At 39.4% G+C, this 19,653-nt stretch overlaps 1 protein-coding gene across 3 annotated transcripts in view; it reads right to left on the bottom strand.

Annotated features, from left to right (window-relative positions):
• Positions 1-19,653, bottom strand: part of ARP (apurinic endonuclease-redox protein) — a 53,399-nt gene that overhangs the window by 29,846 nt on the left and 3,900 nt on the right. For all 3 annotated transcript variants that reach the window (XM_077361888.1, XM_077361887.1, XM_077361889.1), the window contains exons 4-7: positions 9,490-9,569; positions 9,051-9,314; positions 2,272-2,579; positions 789-896 (exon numbers count right to left, since the gene is read on the bottom strand). In XM_077361888.1, the coding sequence (XP_077218003.1) occupies positions 789-896; positions 2,272-2,579; positions 9,051-9,314; positions 9,490-9,569 (760 nt within the window). The remainder of the gene's footprint in view (positions 1-788; positions 897-2,271; positions 2,580-9,050; positions 9,315-9,489; positions 9,570-19,653) is intronic.

The raw sequence follows: 19,653 nt of genomic DNA on the forward strand, positions 1-19,653 counted from the left end.
AATATTGTGAATTGCTAGAAAATAGAAATCAAAACTAACAACAAATAAAAACAAATATCAAGAGACAATGCAATATATTTTGTATGTCAATGGCTCAGGAATCAGGATAAAATTATTTTATCAGTTATCATGTGGGACTTCTACATCATCATGATTATGAAAGAATGATATTCCGAGTAATTTCTAGAAGAATAATCATTCGACACAACAAATATAATAGATGGGGGCATATATCCAAGCCTTTCACATAATCAAGCTGTATATTAGTCTGTGAAGTCATCGAGAAACATAAAGTGAAACTAAAACAGCTCCGTCAGTACTATCATTTGAACTGATGAAATTCAAAAAGAGAAAAGAAGAAAAGAAAAAAGTAGTATCATTTATGTAGATGAAATTCAAAAAAGGAAAAATAAATCGTCTTACAGTTGAATGCAACTAGAATGTATAAGAAAACATAGGATGACAGGAAAGTAACGTAGATGAAATTCAAAAAAGAAAAAACAAATCGCCTTACAGTTGAATGCAACTAGAATGTATAAGAAAACATAGGATGACAGGAAAGTCTGAAATGCCAATTGTCTTACAGTTGAACGCAATTAGAATGTATAAGAAAACATAGGATGGCAAGAAAGTCTGAAATGCCATTCAAAATACATGACTGCCAAAAGACCAACACCATTAGAGGTGTAAAATACTATGATGCAGAATGAAGAAAGATACTTTTGTTTATGACTGCCACATGCCTTCTCAACAACAAGTAGATCGAATGCAGAAAATAATCACCATACCCGTGAAATAACTGCAGTACCAGAATACCCAAGTTTGGAAACACTGCATGTCCAAAAACTATTATCATAGCCCTCGATAAGATGCTTGATCCCCTCAACATCCTTCTCCTGCTCTCAAAATAAAACCATGCAACAAGTAGGTGACAACCAAATGAGATTGGGGGACCAGTGTAGTACAGGTGACATTGTAAATACACAAGTAAAAAAATTATCGGTGGAAAGGATAAATGTTCTCCTCGTCTATTTATTAAATGTAAATCTAATGTATAAAAATGGTGCACAATACTAATAACATGAAAATGAATCAATAAATAAAAATCTTCAATTACAGTAACTAGACATGCAACAAGTAAAAATGGGCCAGTAGATAATACAGCAATGCCGTGGGAAACATAGAAGAGGAGAAACACTGAAACTCAGACAGCAATCCCATGTAGCAACGAATATATCTAAGTCTGTTCGTGGATGATCATTCCTGCGGAGGTATATTTTCGGATCAGTTAGTGGATGATAATTCCTGCGGAGGTAGAGTTTTGAATCTCATTTTATCATTCCAGCAGCATTGTGAGAGGTATTTACCATTATAATTTCCTTGTTTAGCGAAGATCTAGCTATTTCTGTTGAAGATCAACATTATGAGCAGTACTATATTTTGGGTGTCATCTCAAAACTGCAAAAAGATTTTATTTTATTTATTTTTTTTTTTTTTGATATAATTTTTGGCATACTTTGGTTGACATTACTTTAGCTCTTTTAGAGTATCGTTGAAATAATAATTGTACGGTCATACAAAAAATATATATATCAGAGATTCGAAACTATATTTCCTTGTTTAGCGAAGATCTAGTTATTTCTGTTGAAGATCAACATTACGAGCAGCACTATATTTTGGGTGTCATCTCAACACTGCAAAAAAAAAATTTTTTTTTTTTTTTTTGCTGTAATTTTTGGCATACTTTGGTTCACATTACTTTAGCTCTTTTAGAGTATCGTTGAAATAATAATTGTACGGTCATACAAAAAACTAGATATCAGAAAGACGTTGTAGGTTCAACACCAACAAGCATTTAAAATAGACCACTAATAGACTAAAGCAAAAGAATGTCATTGCATTGCCTACATCACATGATCCTTCATAGTAGCCGTTCATGGTATTCTATCTTCCATGAGTAAAAGAGAGAAGAGAAGAGAGAGTTTGTCACTCTCCCTCTCACACAAAATATGTGTGTGTGTGTGTGTGTGTGTGTGTGATATTAGGGTTACAATTAGAATGGCAAGAATACCCTCATATGGGTATGTAATTACACCATCACTCAGTAGCATGTCAGGTTTTAAATCTCAGCCAACAAACAGAAACCCAAACAGTAAATGGCAAGGAAAATTTGTCTCAATACCATCTGAAAAGAGAGAACAAGATCTGGTGACAATATTCAATCTAAATATATGGAAAGTAAAGATGAAAAAGATAATTGTTTATTCTCACCTGCAATTTGGTCTCTTGCAGGCATAACACATCAAAATTTTCTTTTTGTGCAAGCTGTAGTGCAGAGAAGCCCTCCAATTTCAGTAAAGCTCTTAAGCCATTAACGTTCCAGGACATTAATTTCATTGACTTTGTATCACCAGAAAGTGGTGGAGGTCTCATGGTTCTAGGATTGTATGGAACCCAACCAGGCTGAGGCTTCACGTGGGAAAGAACCATCCAAGGTTCATTAGAATCCATGGTCACATCAACTCCATTAGCAGAGCTGACAACATCATTTTGAATCTGCAAAGATACTTCTCTCTTTGCTGAGGTTGACACCATATATGGTTGAAAAGGCAACGTTTATCAAGTTAGGACACGCATGTTAAAATCAAAAGATATAACGGACTAAATGAATTCAAGTAGCAAGTTTGAGAGGAAATAAATTTTTGTAAAAACCCTAACTTACAATAGCAAGTTTCAACAACAAATGGTAGACTGTTTTCCCACAAATATCATCCAAATCACAGCAAGATGCAAACAACTGTAAATTGAGCATAAAAAGGTTCCAATATATTGCAAATAAACTGAGAATAAGGCAGGAATACAAATTCGTGGGTTATGGGGATGACCCACCAAGAAGCAATTAGAAGAAACCAAAATCTGTTGCACTTACCAAACAACCCAAAGATAAAAAGAGAGAAAGGAACTACAAACCAAACTAGCTGGAACACTCAAGGGATCAGCCATTGGAGAAAAACCCAGCAAGAGCAAAGATCAGCCTTGACTATTGGGGGTGTGGTGGGATGAAGGAGGTGGGAACAGCCCTTCACTCAATTGTGCACAAGCAAAAATAAAACCCAAAACAATCATGCCGTTCATACCTACTTCAGCCCCGTGAAAGAAAACGAAAATGGGGACCACCATACACCTCTTTTAAGTTTAAAACAAAGTTGCTCCTAAGGCACCAAGGGGGAATGCCCCACAACTACGGCCCACATCTGTCCCTATTTCAAAAGGATACATCACAAGTCCTCCCCTCTCAAGATTGCTCGGCAACTCACACTCATAAGCAACCTTTCCTGTTAACTTACCAACTTCTCCAAAAGCTTAAGCTGTTGGAGAAAGGCGTTATTTATCTTTTATACTTCAACACTCCCCCGCACGTGTGGCCCACTTGGCAAAAACGTGGCACATGTGGTCCCACTTCGGGCCGACCATCGCATGTGGATTTTTGCTATCCAGGAGGTTTGAACTCGAGCCCTTTGGCTCTGATACCATGTTAACTTGCCAACTTCTCCAAAAGCTCAAGCTGTTGGAGAAAGGCGTTATTTATCTTTTATACTTTAACATTTCCAATTCTGCGCATGACCCTATATGGGCTATAGAAATGTGCCTTAAGCTTTTGACTTCACTGCTCTTTATAGTGGATTGACTAGAGGGCTGTGGTCTGAAATAAACATCATCTCCCACTTCAAAGTATCTTTCAATCCTATGCTGACCAGCATGCTTTTTCTGCTGGTTCTTGGCAAGTTGAATGCTGTCCTTTAATGCCGTCAAGATAAACTTACGTTCTTGCATCAAAATCATAGCTTGTGTAGAAAACGAAGAAATACCTTCTCAAATAAGGATCAAACACTATTTGCAGCAAGCAACAAGAAAGGATGCAAGAAACACAATCACACAAAAGACAAGAACACAAGATTTACATGGTTCAGCAGTGCGCCTACGTCCAGAGGAGAAGAGTTTCACTATTTCGGTTTAGGGTTGCAAAACTTACCTTCTAGGCCAAGAAAACACAAAGAAAACCTCACAACCCGTAACCCTAATATGCAGCTTATATATCAATGCCACTACATCAAGAACATTATTGAAATACCCTTTAGCTAAAGACTGAAAATTAAATTTTCCTTTTGGGGCTCTGCCCTGGAAACCCAGCAGGAGTGCGCTGCCCCTGCACCCCCAGTGAGCTGACCGCACAGCTAGACCCGCATGTGCGGCATGTATATTATTCTGTCAGGTGCTAGATAATGCCAGAATACAAGACATTTGCATAACAGCTCGGGGTACCCTACTAGAACCAAGTAGCAAATCGATAAATTTAGGGGCTTCATAACCAAATAGGCAATCCCTTAGGCATCCCGGTGAAGGAAAAGACGTGGTGTCCTAGAGCCTTCTTCGGACATGAAACATGAACCAAATTGTGTATTCTGCTACTTTCCGGCTAATCAAGCTCATAAACAACCTCTCCAATTTTGTGTGTGACTCTATATGGGCCATAGAAACGTGCCCTATGCTGTTCGGCTTCACTTCTCTTTAGAGTGGATTGTCTATGGGGCTGCAATCTCAAATGAACCAAATTTTCCACTTTAAAGTGTCTTCTAATCCTATGCTAATCAGCATGATTTTTCCATTGGTTATGGGCAAGTTGGATGTTCCCCTTCAATCCTCACAAGATAAACTTAAGTTCTTGCACAAAATTCTGGCTCGGTGTACCCAACTATCACCAACCGGTAAATTGATGAAGTTAGAGGCCTCAGAACCATGGAGGGAGACATCCTTATAGACATATAATAGGAGTTGTAGCAGTACTCTCCCATATGAAGTCATTTGATCCATGCATATGCTACACTGAAACTTAGGTATCCGTCTAACCACTTGTTAACTATCTTAGTTTAGCCATCCAACTGGGGGTGATAACTTATGATCATATTTAGTTCTATCCCACAATGTTTGAACACTCCTGCCAGCCATGCTCATAAATTAGTTGTCCTTGTCACTCACAATGTCCTTAGGCAGTCCATGAAGTCAGAACACTTTTTAAAAAAATAAATCATTATGGGACACTGATATGGCATAGAAACACACAAACTTGGGCAACCCTTCATATGACAAGTGGCCATCACCTTTTGCAGCCCTTCGTAGCTTCTTTAGGCTTCATCACTCCATGAATAACGGTCCCTTTTTTGTCAATTCAGTCAGAGGTCCAGCCAAGGAATAGAATCCTCTAATGAATCTTCTACAATAGCTGCGAAAACCCAAGAAGCCTCTTAGTTGAGTCAAGGAGGCGAGTGCCAATTCTGAATGGCAACTATCTATTATTGACCAACCTTTACTCCTTGCTGATTATGTGTACAAGGTATAAATTCCTGTCATCCCAAACTCTCATTTGGACATTTGGACTATAGCTTAAAAATGTTGTTGACTTACTGCTCCAAAATGTTCAAAACATAATCTAACTGCTTCAAATGTTAGTATCATCGAAAAAGACTAACACAAAATCTCTCGAGCAAACTCTGAAAATATGATTCATGGCAGATTGGAAAGTGGTTGGAGAATTGTTCAAACGAAAAGGCATAACCATGAACTCATAGTGTCCAAATTGACATAAGAAGGTTATCTTGTGCACGCCTTCATCCATCACCCCAGTTTGGTGATAGCCCAGCCTCAAATCGATTTTAGAGAAATACATAGCCTCATGCAACTCATATATCAGCTAGTTGACCCTAGGGATAGGATACCTATTTTTTACTGTCTTCTAGTGCAAGGGACCTGAAATTGATGCACATCCGTAGGGTTTCATCTTTCATTTTCACTAGCACTACTGAAGATACAAATAGGCTGCTACTAGAACGTATGTGACACATATTAAGTATCTCCTTAATGGCCTTCTCAATTTCATCCAGTTATACCTTAGGAAATATATAGGGAGTCATCATGATGGGTTGTGTTTCCGCTTCCAATTCAATCACATGTTGAAACCCCCTATCAGGTGGCAATTCTATTGCATGGCACAATGCTCACAGTGCCTGTGGCAACGTTGAAACCCATGAATGTTTTAGATTTCAGTCCTTTCTTCACTATAAACTCATTATCAATAAGTTTTGAGTAGCCTCGCCATCGATCACGACAATTATCTTTTCGTCTAACACCTCTACCGGTACTTTGATGGTAAGAACTATTTGCACTACTCAATGTCACTATTGTGCTTGAGATTGGGATGTGTAGGGTCTCTTGGGGTTAGTTTCCTCAATTGAATCTGCAACATCAGACATCACCTTGATATAGTGGATTTGGCCCTTGCCTTGACATCGGTGACTTTGGTCCCATGGCATCGTATGATGGAAACAAAACTATTTCCATCGCAATTCGTTGCACTCCTCGTCGTTCCTCTTTCCCAAATGTGGTAATCCTGAGAACCTTTGCAAAGGAAAAGGCGGTTTTGGGGACTGGTTTCGCTTTGAAGGTGATGGATTCTTCTTCTTAAAAGGAGCCCTTCTCCGAAATGGCCCCATTTGAAATTCTTCAATAAAAAAGGAACATGATTCCTCCCTCAGAAATGTTTGGAACCATCATGAAAATTTTCAGAAATTCTTCAACACGATTTCCCACCGTAGTTGTCTGCTTGCGAATGGCCTTTTTTTCCGGAAGTATTCTTTTTTTTTTCCTTTGAATGGTTCCGGAAGTATTCATCTTCATTACATTTTTCAAATCTGATTAACACCCTTTGCCTAAAGTAGTCAAAGGTCCAAACAGATCCATGTCCTTGTGTATTCAATCAATCGAACCATATATCATGACCAACCCCTTCGAGCTACAATGTGGCAAGCTGAGAGTAAAATTTGCAATTTTTGTACTGTGCACTAGTGGTTACACTCTCTCCCCATCAAACATCACCATTTGCATTTTTTTTGCAATCTTCCCCTCTCATTATATATGCTTCCCGTTTCAAAACAGATCTTTCGCTCAGGGTCTGTTCAGTTGCACCCTTGAAACGGAAAAGGGGGCCTTTTCCGTGGAAATGAGCTTAAATGGTCGTTTTGTTGGCGAGGGGCAGAAAGCGCTAGGATTTTGCAAGTCCCAAGTGGAATCCCACTTATTTCGCGTGGCAAGGCCATTTCCGCCGGTTCAAATCTGTGAAATATAGTCGAATTTCATTTTCCTTTCCGAGACTTCCGTCAAGATTGAACCCAAATCTAACGAAGCTGTGAGTAGATAAGTCCAAGGCATGTGCATGTGTAACTGCTGAGCTTAGCTTAGATAAGTCCAAAGCTGTGAGTAGATAAGTCCAAACTGCTTAGCTTTCATGGCCATTAAATGAATGTTGCCATCTATTTTTGTCTTTTCTGATCCGATCCCTCATCTCCAAACAGTTTCTGTGAGTAGATAAGTCCAAGGCTTGTACATGTGTAACTTGGGGATTTGGTTAGCAACCTGGCAATCGCATGTCTCTGATGGCTGCCACTTGTATAAAGGTGAATCGAATGCAATAAAGAGCCTCAAGTGTCTCTTTTGTTGTTAACAAATTAAATGAGTTCCAATAATATCTTGAATAACAAGAACCGACTCCAAATAGACAGATACTCAGAGATGAACATTAGAGTGGAAATCAGGAATGTGCTCAGACGACCAACATAGCCTCTTTAATTGCATTAGCATGGTTTGTTAAACAATTTGGATACAAGGTTCACGACTCCATGGCTATAGTATTTGGAATCCACGGTTCTACAGACCTACTATAAAGAATAATTTCGAGTACTCCAAGCACAGGCAAATGTTTGGATTTGGGAATTATTTTTACCAAGCCATGTGTTGAAGACCAGCTGCCACCTACATTTTATTGAAGACCAGCTGTCACTTGTGAAGCTTGCGAACATATTCCCAATTTGGTAGTGCTTAGGGGGCGTAACTTGCTTTATATGTGGTAAAGAACATATTATGTGATGTCCTGGCAACTGAATGTGCACTCCTACTGCTTTCTTAGCAGTTTCTTTTCCTTTCCATGTCTTTCTGCCACGTCATTTCCTTTTATTTTCCGTTTCCTTCGTGCAACTGAACAGACCCTCACATAATCTTGACAGACAGCCCTATTGGAGGTTTTCCCTTCATGTTGGGGCCTTTGTGGAGCTCGTCTCTAATCAAGATTCACAGAAATCTGAGCCACGAGTTCAAGCATGGCATTAAACATTCCTTCCATAGGATCTCATAATTTCTAATCTAGTTTGATCAACAATGGAATCTAAAGCATCTTCCAGTCAAGCCACAGAACTAGGTTTAAGTTCGTTCCTCCTTGTGTCATGCTTGTAACTATAAGGCTGCACCCAAGTTCCGCACACGATGGTAGGAGCAAAGCTCTGATACCACTATAAAAACCCTAAGCTGCAATAGCAAGTTTCAACAACAAAAGGTGGCATGTTTTCCCACAAATATCATCCAAATCACAGCAAGATGTAAGCAATTGCAAATGGACCAAAAAAGGGTTCCAATGTATTGTAAATTATCAGGAATACAGATTCGTGGATTATGGAGATGACCCACCAAGAAGCGATTCAAATAAACCAAAAACTGTTGCACTTAAGAACCAAAATATAGAAAGAAAGAAAGGAACTTCAAACTAAACTAGCTGGAACACTAGAGGAGTCAAGGGATCAGCTCCTGGAGAAAAACCCAGCACGAGAAAGGATTATTAGCCTCGACTCTTGGGGGTGCGGTGGATGAAGGAGATGGGGACATCCCTTCTGTCAATCATGCACAAGCCAAAATAAAATCCAAAACAAGCATGTCGTTCATACATCCTTAGCATCTTTAAAACAAAACAAAAAAGGGGCCACCATAGACTTAAGCTCACTTTTAAGTTTAAAACAAAGTTGCTCTTAAAGCAACAAGGGGGGACACGCCCACCACTATGGCCCACATCTGTCCCTACATCAAATGGGACAATGGAATTTTTAACAATGCTAAAATGGACACTTTCCACTGCAGAAATGATATACACATGAGAAAAGTAAAAGGAATACCTGAAACCCTGTTTGTTTTGTTTGTCACGTTATTTTTCATTAGGACAGTTTTGGAACAAACTTCAAGACTGGAACTCTCAACCAATGTTGGTTTTCCCTTAACTTTCTTTGGTTGAGATCCTGAAGCTTCTGAAATATTGTTCATATTATGGGAATAGTCTTCAAAAGATGTTTTATCAGCCTTCCTTTTCGATGGTGCATTTTTAGGAGGCATTGGTTTCACTACTGAGGATACATCCTCGCCTGCTACCAAAGGACTCTGACCTGCAGACGGAAAAGATAAATACAAGATTAATAGTGGGTTTATGTAATGTACTCCTGGGAAATTTTATATATACGTCAGATAAACCAACTATTTTTTTTTTCAAAAAAAATAATGGGTATATGTAACGTAACTCCTGAGAATTTATGAAAAACCCATGCAAATGCAAATGCATACCGTCTTCCTGGTTAACCAGGAAACACTTCAAGGCTGATACAAGGTCCCGTTTACTACCTTTAGTGGGAATCCCTACACTCCTGGAAATTCGAGAACATGATCAAAAGGTACCTTATGAAATCAGGAAAAAGGATTTACAATTATTCAAAACAGTAACATCCAACTGCTTATATCTTTCAAAAAAAACAATCCAACTGCTTTATTTTCTATATCAAAGAACCATATAACCCAACGAGGAAGGACAAGAAAACTCCCTTGCATCTTTTGTTAGAATAGAAAGAATAAATAACAGACGTGGAGACAAGAAGAAAAGAAGAGCGAAGGAGAGTAATTGAAGAAAAGAGAGAGAAGGAGAAAGTTCGGGAGGTTGAGAGAAGTATTCAATCAAAAGAGGGAAAGGAGAAAATTTGAGAGGTTGATAGAAGTATTCAATCAAACCTCAGAAGTTTTCTCTCGTTTAATTAACATGCATGACAGAAAATTACATACTTTGTGATGTAGGACCGGGAGGAAAAATAGAAGAAAGAGGAGAAAGAGAAGAAGAATAGACGAGAAGGAGAAGAATAGAAGAAGAACAGGGGAAGAAGAGAAGAAGAAGAGAGGAAATTAGGGGAGAAGAAGAAACCTGTAGAGGGGAGAAGCCAATCAATTTTATTAATTATCCAGCTTAAAATCTCTACTACATAAGGCCTATTTCTAGGCAACTGAAATCAAATTCCATGGAAAATAATCAAATTCCCTAATTTTAAATAACATGGAAAACTAAAGCCCCAAAACTAAAACATGGTATCCTAGAAAGTAAATAACATGGAAATAAATCCTAATGGGCAAATATGCCACTTATTGGCCTACTATTTGCATCATTCTCCCCCGCTTGAAAAGAACACGACCTCGAGTTCTAGTCCTTCTGGATCAAATATGTACACAACCCAATCAAGTAGTAGGAGTCGTACTCCGTCAGAAAAACTCGTGATGTCTAATGCTCGTGACAATCGTGAGAGTAGTTTGATATACCGGCGGAGCAATAGGGAAGAAATCTTGAATGAAGAATCATACGAACACAAACTGCACGGGAGAAGTAAACTGGCTGGGAAGATAGCAATGTACTCTTCCTGGATCGGTGGGATCGGCATGACAACTATGGGCAGTACCAAACTAGCAATCCATGACTAGCCTTAATAAGGTCAGCATCGGCTAGTATCAAATTTGGCTCAATGGAATCAGGAACAAAACCAACTGCTAGAACAGCATCTGGCTCAGTGATGTCAGGCTGACTATCCCCTGATGATCATCATGTGCACTAAAATCCTCTGCCTCAACCTCCACAATCATCTCGAGCAGAACATCTACTGTAGAATCAATCATGTCACTATGCTCATGTACTGATATGGAATCAGCATCCTCAATGAACTGCTCGTGCTCTGCATGCTCTGGCAATGAATCATCAATCACTGGACTCTCTGACTCTATATCTTCCATCTCTGATTCTGTATCAGCCATCATGGACTTTGTATCTGACATAAGCAAGGGCTCAACAACTATAAAGGTCTCATCCACAATGTCAGTTGGATCATCAGGCGGCTCCTCAGTAGTGTTAGCAAAGTCCTTCTCAGCTGATTGATTTGTCAATTTCCTCTCATCCAAGTCACGCACTATCCTTTCCAATATGGCCTGAACTTCAGCTTCTTGTTCAAGTTGAACAGTTTCTTCTTGTCGAGCGGCTTCTTCATGCATCAATCTTCGTCTATACACTGCTCGCTTAGGTTTAAACCTCTGATGATACTGATATGCATAAATACTCATAAACTCATAATGAACATCTTCCCATAGACTGAATGGTGGCTTGCCTGAGTACTTGCGCTCTAGCACGAAGAATCTCCATTTTGACCTGGAGTCGTCGTACACTGTATCCTTGACTCGGCGAATGGTTATCTGATGATCATAACCATAGTACTTATGTTATGCATCAAGAGCCTTGATCACAGTTGTAAATTTCGTTTCGTTTCGTCCGAAATGGACGAAACGTTTCGGTTTTGGCTGAAAACCGAAACGAAATGACAAAAATTTTGTTTTGTTCCAGATTTCGGCCGAAATTGACAGAAATTTGATGAAATTTATCAAAATTTACCTAAAAGTTTAGAACGAAATTCTCTAGAAAATTTCATTTCGGTGGCCAAAACGAAATGGCCACCGAAACGAAATTTACAACTATGGCCTTGATCCATTCTAGACACGCATCCTCATAATAACCTTGCAAATATAGATCGTTGTACCAATCAAAATATGGAACAAATGGTGGAGCCATTGGGATCAGTGTTGAAAAATGAATTCAACCGTCCATCTGTCTGTCATGTCAAAAGGAACATAATGCTTTTCGCAGATCTCAGATCGGATTCCCGGATGGCTCGGATTAGCGGTCAAACCAAAATAGACTGACGATTGATCGTTGTAGTGCTTGCACTCGTTGTTGACTGCTGAAAGTGGGCTCGATATACTCCTCAAGTAGTCCCGAACAACTTTCGCGTTGACGGTGAGATCAAATGGGAATGCCCGAGTGAAGAGAGAGAAAATGTGATAGAGAGAGGAGAAAGAAAATGTAGAGAATGAAGAGAGAGGAGAGAAAATGTAGAGAATGAAGAGAGAGGAGAGAAAATGTAGAGAATGAAGAGAGAGGAAAAAAATCAATTTCTTTTTCTTTTTTCTTTTTTGATTTTTTTTCTTGGGGTGCCCAAAGGTAAAAAATGAGGTCAAATTGATCTTTATCAAAGGAAGGGGTGCTTAAAATAGGAAAGGGGGCGTAACTTATCTTAATATTATAAGAAAGTGATGGAAATAAGCGGGGTGTCCACGGGAAACAAGGGGTAGAAAGTAATGGCTTTAAAACAAGAAAAGTAATATTGTAGGGAGGTGTGTAGGGAGAAAAAGGGGGTGATTTGAAAAAGTAACTTGTTCCAAAAATACCACTTGCCTGAAGTTAAATACCAATTGCTAAAGCTGCTTTGTTTAGTTGTCCTCCTCAAAAAGTAACTTTCCTAAAATATGTAGCTTGCATGCTGTACTTATTGCCTTCCCCTCTTCCTTAATTAATACTCACTACCACTAGTCTCTTGTTTGCTTTTTTTATCTTTCCTTTTCCTCCCAATAAATGTACGAATACCCTCTTCTCTTCTTTAGTAAGTTTACTTACATTGACCTGTGATTACAGGCAACTTGCCTTTCTAGTCAAAGTAAGGAGGGTTACTTGCTAGACAAGTAAACTTATAAAAGAAATATGCAGGTGTAAATAGGGCACTCACCTTTTCTGAAATGACTTTCTAAAAAAAGAAACTATCATGTGTTTCCTTCTCACAAACTGGAGATGGAGAACGAGGAGGCGGCCGAAAAACACAGTGATTGATCTAGGTTGTTGAACCCCTTTTTTCCACCTAAAGGCAGCCCAAGATGAGAATGCAATGGAGGGGTTATTCTATTATGCTTGTACCTGATCACAGAACTAATAGAATTTGATGTAGGACCGGGAAGAGATTCGTTATGGGAAGAGGTTCGTTATGAGTACTTGGCTCTGGTACCAAGACAACTCCGATGGATTGAGCCGCTGATCGTCGGAAATTTCACCTCAAAATTTGCTATCTTAACCTTTTTTTTATAACAGCCCACCATTAACACCCCTAGAATCTCAGTCCCAACCCAATTTCTTTCCAAACTGTGACCAACAACCACCTCAAGTTCTGTAAATTTCTACAAACCCCAAACCCAGTCCTATCCATAACCAATTGTCCTTGGTTGGGTTGGCAAAACCCAAATCGAGAATACTCTATTTTAATCCCACAAATTGAGAATACTCTATTGTCAAATCGAGAATACTCTATTTTAATGGAGAATACTCTATTTTAATCCCACAATAGCCCCTTATACGCATCACTTCGGATCGCCCCAACAACCACCCCAAGTTCTGTAAATTTCTACAAACCCCAAACCCAGTCCTATCCGTAACCAATTGTCCTTGGTTGGGTTGCCAAACCCCAAATCGAGAATACTCTATTTTAATCCCACAATAGCCCCTTATTCTCATCACTTCGGATCGCCTCAAATCTTGCATCAGTGTCAAATATAGGTTTGCTAGCTTCAATTGTCTCTATGGATTTCGATAGATCTTCGACAATGCTCAACCCGATGTTGTCATTACTCTGAACGACAATTGCTTCATCAATTTGAGAGATCTCATATTCTATAGTATTCAATCAATCCAAGACCTTAGGGGTGCTGACAAATCAAACAAACCCTTCCACTATGCCCTTTATAAATCATGCCCTATTAGTTCTATAATCAGGCACAAGCATAATAGAATAACCCCTCCCTTGCATTCCCATCTTGGGCTGCCTTTAGATGGGAAACAAAAGGGTTCAACAGCATAGATCATATCCCTGGGTTTTCTGGCCGTCTCCTCGTTCTTCATCTCCTCCTCGTTCTCCATCTCTAGTTCGTGAGAAGGAAACACATGATAGTTCCTTTTTTTAGAAAGTCATATCAGAAAAGGTAAGTTCCCTATTTACATTTGCATATTTCTTTTATAAGTTTACTTGTCTAGCAAGCAACCCTCCTTACTTTGACTAGAAAGACAAGTTGCCTTCCTGTTACCTGTAATCACAGGTCAAGGTAAGTAAACTTACTAAAGAAAGAGAGGAGGATATTCAAATGTCTCCCACTTGCTTACTTTAGGTTCTGTACATTTATTGTGAGGAAAAAGAAAGATAAAAAAAAAAAAGGCAAGCAAGAGACTAGTGGTAGTGAGTATTAATTAAGCAAGAGGGGAAGGCAATAATTATGAAAGAAAGGCAAATATGCCACTTATTGGCCAACTATCTGCATCACTACGGCACTCATAAGTCAACTCGCTTAATTAACATGCATGAGAGAAAATTACAAACTGCCATTCATAAGTGAAAAAAGACACAAAAAGAGTTATCTACCCTAAAATGTCAACACTCCCTCCCCCTCATGCTAGAGCATAAATGTCACTTGTGCCCAGCTTAGAACAAATCTTCTAGAAGTGGTCACAAAAAATACCAAATATAACTACAAATTGATCTTTCGACTTAACAACGGAGTAAATATAGGTTTCCTTAGAACCTTTTCTCTCGTTTTTTAGAATGTTAGAAAGCTTTCATTTAAAACAAAAGGGAGGACCAAGATGGTCAGCCCCAAGCAAAGTACAACTACATCATAAGGAGGGGACAAAAGCAAGAAACAACACAAAAGGGGAGAGGAAGCCAAACATTTCCAACCCTTCCTTATCTACGCCCATTCTTGCAAGGCTATCTGCCGCGTCGTCGGCTCATCTGCTAACATGATTAAAGATGAACGAAGACCCAGCCACGCAGTCTTGGATCTCATCGAAGAGCTGAACAAATCTCCAAGGAGGCACACAGCAACCCCTAAGCCATCGGATGACATTGCTTGAGACCTTTTCTCTAACGAAATGATAATCTTCTTCAATAAGTATAGCCATCTCATGAAACACAAAATTGCTTATAATGAGTAGTTATTTGGTTGTCACAAAACATCTTGATAAGCTCTTCAACCTTTAAACCCCATCCCAAGCATTCGAGTCATCAACCACATCAACGTACACACAGTGTGAAGCTATAAGCCATTGCCATGTACTCTGCTTAGCACTTGACCTGGCAACCACACTCTGCTTTTTACTTTTGGTAGTTATAAAGTTTCCTCCAAATCAAGTAGCGGACCGTCTATTTGATGGATATCGTGTCCAATCAACATCAGAATAACTCTCAACACTCAAATGACTATTTTGGGCTCGAAAATAATGCCTTTACCTGGAGCACCTTTTAGATATTGTAAGATGTGTTGAACTGCTTGAGAGTGAGGAACACTGGGAGAACACGTTAACTAACTTAACACATTGCAAGGGCAATGTAAGGACGAGTAATTATCAAGTAAATAAGCTTATCAACCAGACTTATGTATTAAACCAAGATCCTCAAAGAACTCTATTTGATCCTGCAACTATGATTTGTGGACACGGACACGGGTGCCGCGTGTCTACACTGACACGTAGTGTCGGACACGGCAAGCCCCCAAAATTTAGAGACGGGGACACGGCTAAAATAGAAAGTATATATCATACAACAACAAATATTAGTTAAAGAAGAGCTGAAAAAGAGTTTATAATAAAAGAATAGTTAATTATAAAAGAGGTAAACGCAATATGCAATAATAAAACAGAATGTCACGCTTGACACTACACAAAAACATGTCCACACACCCACAACAAGTCTAACACTTATAGTTGTACATTTAAAAGTGTCCAAAGGAGTGTCGACAAGGGTGGACACGCGCGTCTTGTCAGACACAGCAGAACACGTGCGTCGGCAATAAATTCAAAGTGTCAGCTAAATCATAGTCTTGAAATAACATTCGGATCCATAGGTGTGTCAATGAACTCAATATCCTATAAACCAATATCCGATCAAGGTTTCAGGTTTCATTTTCGGTTTCAGTATGTGCTTTAATCGCCAAGAAATTGAAAAATCAGTTTCAGTTGAAAAACTAACTGAAAATCTTATAATATCACAAAAATGTATGCAAATGATAAAATTTTAAATTGAAACTTCAAGAAATACTAGACTAAGCACAAATACACTTTTAGAAACCATCACATAAGCAAGACAACCATACGTAATGGTTTAACAATATCGAACATCTAGTGATATTTGTTGGCATGCATGTCTTAAATAGTAAGGTCCATTCTAAACTTAAAATGTACACTGAATAAAAGTAGGAAACAGAAAAGTAAAAAAGCACTTCATTCATTAATTTCATTAAGAAAGTACAATATAATGAAAATGTACAATGTAAAGAAAATGTAGTAACCACGCATACCCCAGGGACCCCAACCCTATGTCAATACAATATAGAGTTCTGAGCCCGATCCATACCATCATTCATCTCTCTGTCATGATGGACACAGTGCATTAGCTAATGAATTTGCTCCTCGATGATCAGGTAGTTTGCCTGCACGGCATGCTAAGCCATATAAATGCTGACATCCTTAGGCATAATAATCGAAGCCCTAGCGCTCAACCTGCATTAGCAATCCCAAATGTGGGTACATGGCAATAGCACCAGGTACTGACAGTGTTGCCCAGATGAAGACGACGCCTCTACATATGGGTACACATACAAGTCATATGGCATCACATACACTACGACTCGCTCTGCGACTATATTTGTTTGTCATCTCCCATGGGTACCATAAACATAAGCCATACCCATTAGAAGCAATCGAATCCCAACCTCTCAGAAGATGCATCAATCGGTCCATAACCAGAAGAGCCAAATTGGAGGAACTCCCAACATCAATACCACTTGAACTCCCACCTACAATGCTCGTACTGTCAATTTTTATTTTTTACTTTTTATTTGAAAAGCGACAAGATTTATTGATAACATACGAAGGTTACATTTCAAGAAACCAGGAGTCCCCCATTTGCTCCTTCACATGAAGCCTAGGGAGGAGCTCCATGGCCCTGGGAGAAAAACTTTCCAAATCTATCCTTTTACAAAACGATTCTTCCTTACCTAAGACATTACTGTCACCTTAATAAAGACCCTACACAAAGGCCAAGAACCATGTTTTCCTTGAAAACCGGGTACTCCTAGTAGCTTTCAGAACCATTTTTCATGGAAGGTATCAACTGCAGCTAAACCTTCCTTCACCGATGCTTTAACTTCGACAAAATCTAGCAAAAACTTACTATCTGGTTAACCGTCTACATCAGAAATCGAAGACTGAGGGAAATCTTAACCAAGGAAAAACTATACAAGGATACATTGGTGAGAATTGAATTAACCCTTACCTGAGGGCATTGAGCTATTTATTCCCTTTCCTTGGGGTTTTGCCTTTTTTTCCCCGCGTTCCTCTTCTCTATGTCAAAGAATATTTTCTTTGTCTCTCCAAGATTTTCCTAATACCCTATTCCCAGGTGGTCTCCCATTGTCGTCATTTTTTCAAACTCATCAGGGAAGCCTTTTTCTTCTTCTTCTGATACTTCTTCCTTGTCCTCTTCTGAGGATACCTCGTCCATTTTCGACACCTCCTTCTCTTCTTCCTCTGACACTCCATCTCTTCCTCTGAAATCCCCAATACTCCCTATCCTAAAGTTTGTTCTGCTCTCTCGATGCAAGCTTTAATTTTCCCGCTAAGCTCTGCTTCCATTGGGTCTCTTGTCATCTTGGATTCCTCATCAGGGAAACATATTCCTTTCTTCTTTTCCTTTTTTTTCCATCCTGGCGGCCTCGTACTGTCCATTAAAAACATAATGAGAATGAGCATGTTTGGAGTCATCTACTTCATCATTGGACCAATAACTCTGTCGTCGTTGGAACAGCCTTGTTCGTGGCTGGGGTCATGCACCATGGTCCTGTGTGGCATACTCAAACCCTTGCTCCCTTGTGAATGGGCTAAGGGCCTTAGAAGTCTCACCTCTCACAATGCTTCCACCGCCACCAAAAAGTCCAGCACCTCCCACACAAACCCCCACTATCACTAGAAGGCCAAGACCGAGCCAAATTGCCCTTGTCAGTACCTAACGGGACTTCGTAGACCAATCAACAACCTTGTCCTTAGTCAAACTGCGACGGACTGAGGGATGCCATGTGTCTACAGCAAGGTAGAGGACTCGACCCACCTACCGAAGCATCCAACTTCGGCTCTCCAACCTCCCTCACCCACTCATAGTGGGTGAAGAAGCATCTTTGTCCGTCTCTCGGAAATGATCTTAAAGTATCCCTGAAAGGACCAAGGCGCAGCCGATTTCACGATTTCCTTTACCAATCGTATGGCATGGGACATCGAGCTAGTGGTAGGCTTCTATCCCCATCTACCATCCTCAATACCTTCACAATGGGCTTCAATATACTGACGATACTCCTGCACTTCTCCCAAAAGGAAGGTCTAGAATGATCTCCTTAGCCATCTTTCCCGTAGACTCATGCTCTCCCTACAGTCATTACACTCATGGAAAAGGAACAATTGCTTCAGACGAACCTTGCCCAGCATACTCTAGAGGGCACTGTAGTTAGTGGCAAATCAAGAAAGCTCAGGGCAGACCAAGCGCCCCCCCCCCCCACCAAACCCCCCAACACACCCACGCATACAAATGCTCCTTATTATGGTTAGTATATTCCTATGGTTCTATCTGCAGTAGGTCATTGATCTAGCCTTATAAACTAAATTCTTCACTGATATTTACCAAATGTCATTTGCACACAACGCTCAAAAGATGTTTTAATTTGAAGAGCACACTATCTTCTACCCACACTTCTTGAGGTTGCTCCCACTATCAATGACAATTAGAACAACATTCATCTTCCCAAACTCCCTAATAACTCCGTTCATTAGCTTGTAGATGAACTTGGCATCTTTCTTTGAGAAATGAAATTAACCGCCATTAGAACCGGAAGTGTACATCCCACCAATTTAATAAAACCCCTTCTTTCTTTCTTTCTTTTTTTTTGAAAGAGGTAGCCAAATATATTATGAAAAATAAAGAAGACCGAGATTGTCCATACAAAGGAGGAAAAAGCAAAAAAAACATAAGCAAATACACAGCAGGGAAAATCAAGGATGAAGAGAATCATAAAGCGGCAAAGACTCCAAGGACACTCCCGCTTTTGCAAGGCTATCCGTCACTTCATTGGCGGAGCAGCCAATAAAAGCACTAATAAAACCACTTCTTGCAAGAGGCAAATTTGATTTCAATCTGTTTTATGTGTGATTTCTATTTATGCATAAATTTTGCTGAGAACAAAGGCATCAATTTTTTTGGTTTTGAACTGGAGGAAACTTAATTGAAACTTAGAAAGTCAGAAGTTCCAACACAGAGTCATTCAAAAAAACAAAAAGTTCCAATAAAGAGCAACATACAAGAAAAATCCACAAGGGACAATTTGTCTCATCTACAAATCGAAAACAAACAAAGTGTGATATCCCTTTGGACATTAATCCCATGATCCCCCACAGCAGCCCTTCAGTTTACCCAAAGACATCTAACAGCAACCCAACATACTATAGGGACTGATCTACAATGGGAACGAATTGCTGATGACTAAATCCACCCTATCTACCCCTTCAATAGTTGA

The sequence above is a fragment of the Tasmannia lanceolata genome, unplaced genomic scaffold (assembly GCF_043159265.1).
Source record: "Tasmannia lanceolata isolate RefF3 unplaced genomic scaffold, GAP_Taslan_0.1 ptg000019l, whole genome shotgun sequence".
NCBI classification, from domain to species: Eukaryota; Viridiplantae; Streptophyta; class Magnoliopsida; order Canellales; family Winteraceae; genus Tasmannia; species Tasmannia lanceolata.